Source organism: Rattus rattus, chromosome 1 (genome assembly GCF_011064425.1).
Source record: "Rattus rattus isolate New Zealand chromosome 1, Rrattus_CSIRO_v1, whole genome shotgun sequence".
NCBI lineage: Eukaryota > Metazoa > Chordata > Mammalia > Rodentia > Muridae > Rattus > Rattus rattus.
Window position 1 is genome coordinate 163,250,104 of NC_046154.1, and position 12,358 is coordinate 163,262,461.

At 44.3% G+C, this 12,358-nt stretch overlaps 1 protein-coding gene across 1 annotated transcript in view; it reads left to right on the plus strand.

The window, feature by feature from the left end:
* The first annotated feature begins 3,851 nt into the window (after positions 1-3,851).
* Positions 3,852-12,358, plus strand: part of Cry1 (cryptochrome circadian regulator 1) — a 55,935-nt gene continuing 47,428 nt past the window's right edge. The window contains exon 1 of the mRNA XM_032910312.1: positions 3,852-4,545. Coding sequence (XP_032766203.1) covers positions 4,388-4,545 — 158 coding nt within the window. The 5' untranslated portion in view covers positions 3,852-4,387. The remainder of the gene's footprint in view (positions 4,546-12,358) is intronic.

The following is a 12,358-nucleotide window of genomic DNA, read 5'->3' on the forward strand; positions in this document are numbered from 1 at the left end:
GTGTGTGTGTGTGTGTGTGTGTGTGTGTTTTGTTTGAGATAGGGTCTCATTAAGTAGTGCACGAGCCACAACAGTCAGCTCGTGACAATGCTTACACATAAAACTCACTCCAAAAGAATGAGGGTCGGTGATGGGCTGTATGTTAAGAGAAAAGCTTTAGATTCAGAGACAATTTGGGCTTTTCGTCCAGCTTTATTTCTTATGCCCTGGAGTTTTAGTTCCTTATCAATAAGATTTAACTTACCCTACAAGATTTAACCGCACCCTAATAGTATTATAAAGATGATATCTAACGTGTCTTGCTACTAATCCACAGACACAGGGGTGCCTCTGCAGCCACCCCCCAGGACCTTCCTGTTTTTCTCAGTTCTGGCTTTGTTTCAGAGCATCTTAGAACACTTACTGGATCAGCAAGTTAGAAAGACGCAACTTGGCGTGCACTGACTGTACCAAATGCAGAGAGGGTATTGCCAAGACCCGGAACTGTTTCTCAGTCTGAAGAAGTTGAAAGCTACTTTCTCCATGATGCCCCAGCACATGTCTACAAAACACTCTACAGAGGAAAAAGTATCACAAATATTACTGCTACAAGTCAGACAGGACATAGCGCATACTCAATGCTCAGTAAGTGATAGCTGCCATTAAATGGCAACTCCCACCCCCCACTCCAAATATACAAAGGTCGCACTCTATGAGCCATTAAAACCCTGTGGTATTTGAGGAATACACTTGATATGCTTTTATAACAGATTAATTCTTCAATGTTAAAGTTACAGAAACACCTACACGCTGTTTAAAATTTCATCTTTATTGAATGAACACTCCCATAAGCAGAAGCCAACTCTACATGGATCAATTTTCTCTTCCCACCGTTTCAATCTGGATGCTTGAAAACAGTTTTTACATCTCTAGACACAATCTGCTTCCTTTCAAACCACTGAAAACAAAAGACCGTACTTTTTTAAAGTACAAAAGTACAAGAGTCCTGGAATGCCACACAATCCAAATGGAGGCACGGCTCCATGATCAGGCCTCCCGCACAGGTGATGAGAGGCTCAGAAGGTCCCCAGGAGTGACCACAAAATAATCATGCCTCTCTACAACAAGGGACTATGTGCTCAAGTCTCTGTGCTTTTCACGCATCTACTTTCAAATCTTTCTGAAGAAACTGAGAAAGGTTCCTTCTACAGCAACCAACCAAAGTGGAGGTGGAGAAGACCATTTACACGTTAGTTCCTTAAAATATTGAAGTCAGTTTCCTTCTGTCATTTGTTAGAGCTGCCAAAGTAAAGTACTGAATACTGGGCAGCTCAAAGCAACAGGAATTCATTGTGTCAGTTTTAGAAGTCCAAGCAGGCGTCAGGAGAGCCATTTTGTCTCTGACAGCACTAAGGAAGAGTCCGTTCCAGGTTTCTGCTGGTTTCTGCTAGCCCCTTGCTTTGTGGCCAACCATAATTTCAATCTTCCTATGGCATTCTCTCTAGACGCATGTATGTCTTCATGTCCAAACTTACCTTTCATTTGAAGATACCTGTCACACCAGCTTAGGGAATAGCGTAATAATTACTCTTACATTGATTATCTTTAAAGACCTTGTTTCCAAATGTGACCTTTTTCACAGGTAAGGGGGTGTTGTAACAATTTGAAGGGGACACACTTCAACCTGTAACTATCACTGTTCCCTTCCTCCTTTTATCTTTGCCAGACATTCGGATGCCCCACAACTCTTCTTTCATTTGCTCCTCCATCTATTCAATTAACATTCAAGTGCACACATCAAACTCTGTACTGGGGATTGACGGCACACAAAAATAAGACCTTGTCCTTGAGAAATTTCACTTTGGAGGGACACAGAGTCACTTTTAAATAGTGGTAAGCATTTTTTTTTTGAAGCGATACAGCTAGATATTGTGATAAAAACTTTTTATGAGTGTTCATAACAATGTCACAAATGATGTATCAGACGTGTGCTTGGGGAACTTCGAGAGGCACTATATTTGTATTTGAGGTAAACGCATATTTTCACAAATCAGTGAGCATTTTATTTAGGTCTTATCGGGTATGAGGAGATATACTTTAGGTAGCTGAAAGACGATTGCGGTGAGTTGTAGATCTCAAAGAGCACTTCTCTATCAGAGGAAAATCCAGCACATATAAAGAATAAGGAATGAATCATAAACTCCATGAGGGCTGTGGTTTTGTTGTTAGGTTTGTCTGTTATCTCTTTGGAACATAACCTGCCTCATTCACTAAGTAATTGCTATGCTGGTTCTAGTTGCACAGGCCTATGACACCAGGTCTTCCTGAAGCGGAGGCAAGAGCCTCACTCTGAGGCTTTCCTAAGCTGCAAAGTGAGTGAAAGGCCAGCCTAGACACTTAATAATAATCCTGTCTCCAAAAATAAATAAACAATAAATAAATAATCCCGGCTGAATATATGCACATGAGTGATACTAGGACTCAGGGGTGAGGGCAGGAGAATCAAGAGCCATCCTCAGTTACACAGCAGATTCAAGGTAAGCCAGGACTACACGAGTCCGTCTCAACATAAAGGGCATAGTATATCTAAGGCATGGCCCGCCTGTAGGTTATTGCTAGGAAGCCCGGGAAAGGTGCACATGTGGCCCTGTGTTCTAGTTAGATTTCAACTGCTTTGATAAGACAACATGAGCAAACGCAACTTGGGCAGGGAGGAAGGGGTTTGTTGACGTGGACAGTTAATGGTCCATCATGGAGAGAAGTCAGGGCAGAAATTCAAAGCAGAAACTTGGAGACTGAGCTGAAGCAGAGGTCATGGAGAAAAAGTTTTGGTTCCCTGTGGCTTTCTCAGCCTGCTTTCTTATACAACCCGCCTAGGGCTACCTGCCTAATGGTGGCACCACCCACACTGGGCGGGCTCTCCCACATTACTCATTAATCAAGAAAGTGCCCAGACTTCCACACAGGCAACCTGACGGAGGCCTCTACGCAGTTGAGATTCCTCTTCCCATATTAACTTCACTTGACAAAAACAAAATACAAAACAACCCCTCCCCAAACTTAATCAAGATAGCCTTCTAAACTACACTTCTAGTACTAGATAAGGGTCGATAAACTGACGATGTATCAACAGTATTATGAAATGCTTGGCAGTGCTGTATATCTGGTATCGGACCTGAGTTCTCCAGAGTTTGGGTAAAAGTGCCTACCCCAAACAGTAAAAAGGCTGACGGGGTGGTTTCTGCTCCTTCCACAGCAGGGGACTCCGATGAACACTGGATTGAAGCTGGCGATGACGCCTCGGACTGTGCCTCTCACCCAGCTCCGCAATAACTCTCAGGGTACAAGGAACTGGCCTCAGATCTTCCACACACTCCATAGGAAGAACTCTGGGCGCGCTCCCGTCCCCTGGCCCCGGCTCTTACTCCTCGAGAGCGCACGCGCGCCGTGCTCAGTAGAGCGCGCGCCCGCGAGCTCCCCGCAGCCCCGTGCTCATCCGGGTCCCCGCGAGCTTCAGCCAATGGAGGCGGCTCCCAGCCCAGGGAGCAGAACTACGCCTCCTCCCCCTCCCCGCGGCCTGTGGACCCCGCGAGCGTCCTGGGACTGAGGAGACCCGCAGAGGCTGCGACCCCGGCTCCCAAGCGACAACACAGGTCGGGAGCGCCCAGCGATCGCAACCGGTCCCGAAGCGCCAGGCGCCGAGGTGCACGCGGAGGTCCGAGCCAGCGTAGTAAACACACTTCAGAAACGTGAGGTGCCGGTGGTCACGTGGGGAGCGTGCCGCCCAATGAGAGGCCGGGGGCGGGGCGGAGGCCGCTGACGCGGCGGAGTCACCCGGGCAGCCTCGGGACCGGTGACCGGCCGGCGAGTGTCCCGCGGCCTGGAGCTCTAGCCCGCGCTATCCGAGCTCGCTGCCCACTCTGGGGCGCACAGGCCGCGTCGCGCGGAGGCCGCGGAAGCTCGTGTCGGTCCGTGGAGGCCGCCTGGGGCGCGCCACCGTCTCCTCGCGGGCCGCCTCGGTTGGGCGAGCTTTCCGTGACGAGCCTCCCGGGGCTGCTGCGGCCAGCTCGGGCCGTCGTGGCGGCTCGAGCCCCGCGCGCTCGCTTGTGCTCCGGGGGTCCCAGGCCCTGGAAGGTATGCGTGTCCTCCGGACGCTGGGCGCGGGCTCCTGAAGGACGTCGCGCGTGGATCCCGGAGCCTCGGCAGCCTCCATTCATCTGCCAGCTGCGCGCTCGCCGCCTCCGCGCCCGGCCTCGGCGTCGCCTCCTCCCGTCCCCTCTCTGCCGCCCTTTCCCCACTCCTCGCGTGAGGAGGTTCTCCTGGAAGCGCAGGTGTCGGTTATGAGCCCGGCTTCCCTCGCTTGAAGCTCTCGGTAGAAGAAGTCGGGGTGACCCGCCGCGCCCCGAGCATGGGGGTGAACGCCGTGCATTGGTTCCGAAAGGGACTCCGGCTGCACGACAACCCCGCCCTGAAGGAGTGCATCCAGGGCGCCGACACCATCCGCTGCGTGTACATCCTCGACCCCTGGTTCGCCGGCTCTTCCAACGTGGGCATCAACAGGTGGCGGTGAGTCCGAAGCGCTTGGGAAATCGATCGCGGTGTATGGGAATCGGGTGTCGATGAGTTAGTGTCAGATCTGAGATTTGGTTTTAATCCAGGGACCGAATTGCCTGCATCGTTGAAGAATTGTAGATGTGGTCAGTATTAAATAGTACAGACTTAGTAGTAGAGAGTACCGATGACTCTGAAACACCGGTAAGTTATGTGCCTGTTGTTAATGGGAACTCCTTCCCTGATTTGTGAGAAATGACTAGGAGGAGAATTAAACATTCCTAGATCTTAATGGCCTTGATATCTTAGGCCTCCGAAAGGATCGGAAACCTTAATGTTGACGTGTGTGTCTAGGTAACTCCTAGTGTAGAAAAAAAGCCATTCATTTATTATAGCGGGCTCCGGATCCAGCTTTCTTCCCCCTTGAGGTTAGAGGAGGAAAAGCAAGGGAAAGAATTACCCGATTTCTCTTTGCTCAACTCTCTCTCAACTCCTCCTTGTGGTTGACAAGATAAAGCACAGTTTTTCTTTCGAGGCAAAGTATAATCCTTCTAGGGAATCACCACTGCAAGAAATCCTCCGTTTTATGAGCTGTACCTGGAAAAACAGGATAGATGATTGTGCGACGGCTGAAATGAAGCATTACTTCAGCAGATATGTTGTGCCAGCCATATCTTTGGATATGAGGGATAGAGTTGTTAACGAGAAGTCTGCCCTCTTCAGGCAAATGTCCAAGAAAGGAAAAATGTACGTGTAGTCTTTTAGGAGATGAGAAGTCTGCAAGGAAAAGACTAGGTAAACAGGGCCAGGGATGGGAACACAACTTAAAATAATGTTAGCTGGGGATATAGCTCGCTGGAAGAGTTACCGCTAGGATGTGTGAGTGAGGTTCAGTAGTAGGAACCATGGGAAAGAATGTTGATTGATAAAATAATGGAGAAAGTGATCGAAGATTTGAAGACGTGGTGGGATGCAGCTGTTTAAGGGAAGAACATTACAGGAAAAGGTCCTGAGGTGAGAACGTGCTTGATCTTTGGAAGGAACGGCCAGCCAGGATGACTGGAGCAAAACGTCTCAGGAAAAGTACTAGGCGATGAAGTCAGAGTGGTAACAGGGCCAGATGACAGAGCTGTGTAAGAGCTGTGTAGGCAGTTATGAAGGTCTGTGATTTTTACTCGAGGAAAGTGGAAGTGATTACAGGATTATTAGCAGAAGTGACACGAGCTAACGTAAGTTAGAAGACAGGGTTTTTTTGTTTGTTTGTTTGGTTGGTTGGTTGGTTGAGATTCTGAGAACGTGATGAATTGGGCATTGAAGCTGGACAAGAAATGTGGGAACAACTTAGGGGACGTTGGTTTCCAGCTGCAAGCTTGGAGAATGGCTGGGATGGATGTGCTGGCAAATTGGTTATGGGGTTGAGCAGAACAAAAAGAGCTATATTACCATAGTCAAAAGGTGAAAACAATCCACATGTCCATCAACTGATTAGTGGACTTCACGGTGTGGTACTTGGCCATGAAGGAATGAAGTATTGATAAATGCTGTAAAAGGTGTAGGTGAACCATGAGAGCATGGCAGCTGAAAGAAGCTAGTCATGGAGCTTCATACTGTAATGATTGTGCTATGAACTATCCACAGTGGGCGAGTACACAGGGACAGAGAGCAAGTTAGTGCTGACTTAGTCCTGGGGAAACTGGAGAGTCAAGAGGGCATCTCTGTGGACACACAGGTAATTAAAACTTCCTGGAAAGTTCTTGTCAGAACACTTCCATGAATAGCTATTAAACTGTGAGCTTTAAGAAGTCTACTTACCTCTTCAAGACTCAGCCCAAATGTCACTTTTTCCCTGTGATACCTTCATCATCTGGTCTAGGGTGATAGAAACTTCTGAACCCTTACACCATTTGCTTGCCATTGCTTCTTAGACCTTCTAGGATGTACAGCTTTTGTAAATGAATGTTTGGTATCGTTAGTTGGTTTGGGCTGCTGATTAGATTGAGTGGTTTGCAAATAAAAGACTTATTTCTCTCAGTACTAGAGGCCGAGAAGTTTGAGATCAAAGCACTGGTATATCTGCTATCTAGTAAGGGCATTTTACCTCATAGGTGCATGCTGTATATGTTCTTAGATTATGGGGGAATGAAAAGAGCCTCACAGGTCTGATCATGGGAATCATCCCACTGGTGAGAGAAGAGCTCTCCTAACTTGATTGTCCCGTGGTAACATCACATTGGAGATTAGGTTTTGTCATAAGAGTTTTGGGAATGGAAATGCAACATTCTGACCACAGCAGGTGTAGAATATATTCATTCCTCTCTTCCACTCGGCAGATTGTACCTGCCTAAAGAGAAGCTACAGTTTCCCTTAAACCAAAGATTGTCTGTCTGTTCTTCCTATTTGTGGAAGGTTCTATTCCTAGGAATTTGTAGCACTAACTACAACAGAGTCTCTGCCAAAGACTCTGTGTGTGTGTGTGTGTGTGTGTTGTAATTGAGAGAAAAGGCAGAGCCTGAAAACATAGTCCTAGAGGAATGAGGAAACAGACTGTAGGACATGGGGAGGGGTCTGCATTCTCTATACAATAATAAGTACATAGTAGTCACCTGGTAAATATTAGTTAATTTCCCTTATAGATCTAGAGTTTAAGAATGAGGCACTTTCTTTACAACTTAGATACTAATGTATCCCTGAGAGTTATAACTGAGAAACCTAGTTAGCTAGGTGTGGTGGTGTGTGCCTATAATCCCAGCACTTGGGGGATAGAGGATAAGAGAATCAAAAATTCAAAGTCACCCTCAGCTACATAGTGATTTTGAACTAAGTCTGGACTAAATTAAAGACTACCTCAGAAAGCAAAATTTTAAAAAAAGTTCAATGAATACATTACTTTTATTATTTAAACTTTAACTACACAGTTGAAACCATCACACATAAGACCTTTAATCACTAATGCACCAAGTAGTTAGTACTAATCTACTAGTGCACGAAGAGCTAAATTTACAAATATGCCTGCATAATTACCTTTCCAGTATATGATTTCAGTAAGAAACATGTAGATCATCTTTGATACACTTTTCTAGTTTGATTATTTAACTTTTTATTCATATATTTTCAAATGTCTCAAATCTACAACTTCTGTTCTTATGTGTGTTGCTGAAAAAGTCTTTTAATTACCTCAGTTGTCAGATCTGTTCTCGTTTTCCTAATAGGCATTTAGATTTTTCTGGTTTTTTGGGTCTAAGGTTTGTTGACTGTTTTTCTATTTTGCTGATTATTACTCAACATGATGATACACATCTGTAACCCAGGACTCAGGAAGCTAAGGCAGGAAGATTGTTGAACATTAGAGGGCAACCTATGCTCCACTGCAAGATGCTGTAGAAAGAAAGGAAGGAAGGGAGAGAGAGGAAAGAAGAGAGGGCAGACAACCTCCTATAAAAATAATAAATAATAGTAATATTAAAAAGAATACCTTTACAAAAAGCATGAGGTTCAGGGTCCACATAGTTTGATGTTAGGTTTGTTGAGTGACTTTTCCCAGAGAGGTGTAAAGTCACATCTACTAACTTCTCAGGAAGGGCAATGACAGAACAAGGAAAGGATTCTATCCAAATTGGTCCAAATCAGACAGCTGTGTCAGCAGAAGTCCCACCCTAACCACTTGTTTCTTCTTTCTGTACTTAGAAAGAGGATGGCCTTGGTGAGGGGCTTGTGAGCCTTGTGACCCCTAGTCTTTCTCTAGGAGAAATGGTAGTAGCCAGATCTTGTCAGGCCTTGTGAGGGCCTCAGTCTGTTTTGCTTTAGAACAGGGATAGCTAGGCCTAACCCCGAGGAAACATCAACACTTACGGGGTTCTGAGAACAGATAAATCAGTGCTGTACAGATGGTTTCTAAGCATAGTAGAATAAAAGGAAACCACGTAGAGCTTCGTTAAATAGAATACAGCAACACTTTTGAAATATACCTTAGACTCATCTCAAGAAGGTACTGGAAATACACTCATGGAAGTCATTGATAATTAAGTAGATCAAAGAAAAAATTATTTCCAGAGATGTTGAAAACAATAACATCCAGCATTCCTTCTTCATAAAAACTAGTTCTAAGTCAGAAACAAAGGGATACTTGGCAATATGAAAAAGCTACTCAAATCTCTTGCTTGATGGGTAGGTAACATTAGAAGCTGTAAAGTCTGGAGCAGGATTAAGGCTCTGGCCATCATCATATGCCAGAGATACCATGCAGTATAAGGAGCATAGAATTGAAGGAGGAAGGAAAGTTACTGCTATTTGTAGCTAAGGTGACTGTTTATAACAAAGGTCATGTGATAACAGTTGAGGGGTGTGGCTGGGTACAGTATTTTTTAATCTAAGTTACAGAAAATTGGAGTGATGTATAGTTCAACAGTATCTGTTTTATAAGGTTTCCTTTTCTTTGTTCTCCTTTATATTCAGGTGTCTGAAGAGGGGGTGGAAAGGGTGTCAGAGCCAGAGGAAATGGGTATCTGCAGCAAAGCAGTGTTTACTGGACACAGCAGTGCCTTACCCCATAGATAAGTTGGGTTCATAGGCGGGCACAATAATGGGTTGTATTCTTTGCCTAGACTCTGTTCTCTAATAGTGAGGTGTGAGATAGTAGGACTTCATCGGTTATGAGTATTCTTTAGGGGTGCAGCAGAGTACACCTTAGTCTTTCTAGCAAGACTTACACTAGCAAGCATGTCTTACACTTCCACCTTCTCCTGTGGGATGAAAGGAGGCGCTTAATAGATTCTGGTTCCTGCATCTTGGCCTTTCTGGACTGTGAGCAACATTTCTATAAATTATGAATTTCCCAGTCTTAGGTAACTCTTTCATAATTGCACAAAATGTCCAAAGAGAGTAACTTTTTCTTAAGAGACTTACACAGTGAATATTTTAGGCATTGTAAACTGTGAATATTTCATATTTTATCTATTCGTGAATATTTTCATATTCACATTTTTATGCAACTCTTTACAGATACAGAAATGGCTTTCAGGTCATACAAAAGCAAACAGTGGATTATATGTATTCATCCTATGGACTGTGGCCTACAAATCCTTCTATATTTGAATACTTATGGCTTCGAATAGTATTTGTCTTTAAATTATCCTTGATTTATCCTTGCTTCGTTCCTTTCCTTAAATGCTAGTTCCTCTTCCTGATCTTTCTTTTGGGGGGAAAGAGGGGTGTCAGGAAGCTATCCATATGCTGTATGACTGAACTACATCCCAATTACTCATTTCAGTTTTCTGAAATAGGATCTCACAGAGTTGCCTTGAACGTTGACGCCTCAGTCTTCCAAGTAGCTGCAATTTCAGGTCTGTGCTACCAGGTTCAGCTCAAATGACTCTTCTATAGCACAGATGAAAAACCTGCTTTGAGTTTTTAACCTTTGATTGCAAAATATGATCCCTTCACATTTATTGTTATTGCTGACTTTAGAATTTTATGTTTGCCTTGTTTCTTCCATGTTTTTCTTTTGTTCTTTATTTTTATGTGAATTTTATTCTTTATTGGCCTTTTTGGTAGACTGATAATTTTATAGGTTTTTACTTTTGTTTTACTAGGGCTTACTTTAAATTTCTAACAGTATATTTGGATTTAATTTTTTTCTTCTTAACAGTTAAGAATTAAGCAGTGTCAATAATATGAACCTAGTAACACATTTTCTTTTCCATTTGCTGTCTCCAAATTTTAGTTCTATATTTTATTTCTAGAGTATTTTTCAGCACTTATTTTAAACTTTATGATCACATTAGTCATAATTGTTTGGAATTGACTGAATTTTTAACTGTTTGATGACCACTATTTATATACCACTTTTTGATATTTTTGAGTCCCAGAAGTTGCCTTAATTTATTTGTTTTCCTTTTCTCTGAATTTCTTTCTATTCTTTGCACACTGGGGCAGGCTATTCATTTGTTTGTTTTGAGGTAGGGTTTCACTTTATAGCCAGAGTGACATTATAACAACCTTCCCACCCTAGACATATGAGTCCCAGATTATAGATATATACTACCCACCACTCTGGCTATTCCTTGGATTTTTAAATAGTCTTAAGATTTAGATGACATCAGGACCTTTGAAATAATGACTTTTCTTTTAATGAAAATACTCTTTGTAACAGAAAGCAAATCAAAATAATACAAACAGGCTTTAAAAAACTGTCAACTAGAAAGTACATCTTAAATATTGTGCAATACTTCAGATACCTCTTTTTGTACATTTAAAATAGAAGTTTGAGTAGGAAATAAAGTTTGAGTAGGGAAATATTTAGGGGTTCATATTATATATGCCATTAAAAAAAGGATTTAATGCCAGGCATGGTGACACATACCTGTATTCCCAGCTCCTGGGAATTGGAGACAAGAAGATGGCGAATTCAAGGTTATCTCACTATAGAGGCAATTCGAGTCCAGCCCGAGCCACATGAGACTTTCACAAAGCAGGAATTGCAGAAATGGCTGCAAGATCTGAGCTTAGATCTCCAGCTTCTTCACCAGTCGTGCATGGAGACAGCCAGATACTGAGAGATCAACTCCAGGTTCAGTGAGGAAAACCTCTATTAAAAAATGAAGGGGGCTGGAGAGATGGCTCAGTGGTTAAAAGTACTGACTGCTCTTTCAGAGGTCCTGAGTTCAATTCCAGCAACCACATTGGTGGCTTCCTGCCATCCATAATGGGATCCGATGCCCTCTTCTGGTGTGTCTGAAGACAGTAACAGTGTACTCATATACATTAAATAAATGAATAAATCTTAAAAAAAAAAATGAATGCTAGATGTGGTGGCATAGGCCCTTAATCTTAGCTCTAAGAGGCAAAGCCAGGAAAAGAGCTCTGGGAGTTCATTGAGGCCAGCAGGGATACATGATAGAAAGACCTCTCTATTAAATAAGGAGGAGACCTAAAAGACACCTGACCATGTACATGCACACACACAAGCATGAGCACACGAGAGAGAGACAGACCGACAGACAGACACATGCCCAAATGGATACATACTAGGAGTTGTACTGTGAAAATAATATCTGGGCAGTGGTGGTGCACACCTTAAACACCAGCCCTTAGGAGGCAGAGGCAGACTGCTATCTCAGCTCAAGATTAGCATGGCAAGTCTATCAGATCATGAAGCCCCTGAATCCCAACTTCTGCTTCCTCCAGTGCACCAGTGCGTACCCACTACAGCCCGAGGATGCCAACCTACGTGTCATCTCGGAATACCAGAAGCTCTTTCCTGACATTCCCATAGGGTATTCTGGGCACGAGACCGGCATCGCCATAGCTGTGGCCACAGTGGCTCTGGGGGCCAAGGTGTTGGAACGTCATATAACTTTGGACAAGACCTGGAAGGGAAGTGAAAACTTAGCCTCACTGGAGCCTGGAGAACTGGCAGAGCTGGTGCGGTCTGTGGGACTGGTGGAGTGGGCACTGGGCTCCCCAACCAAGCAGCTACTGCCCTGTGAGATGGCCTGCAATGAGAAGCTCGGCAAGGCCGTGGTAGCCCAAGTGAAAATCCCAGCAGGCACCATCCTGACCCTGGACATACTGTGAAGGTGGGGGAACCCAAAGGCTATCCTCCTGAAGACATCTTCAACCTGGTGGGCAAAATGGTGCTGGTCACTATTGAAGAAGATGACACGGTCTTGGAGGAATCCGTCCAAAGTCAAAGCAAGAAAATCAAGGTGCCACTCCGGGCTTCTCGGCCACCCTGAAAAAAAAAAAAAAAGATTAGCATGGCAGCCTGGTCTACAGAGCAGGTTCCAGAACAGCCCAGGCTACCCAGAGAAACCCTATCTCCAAACACCAA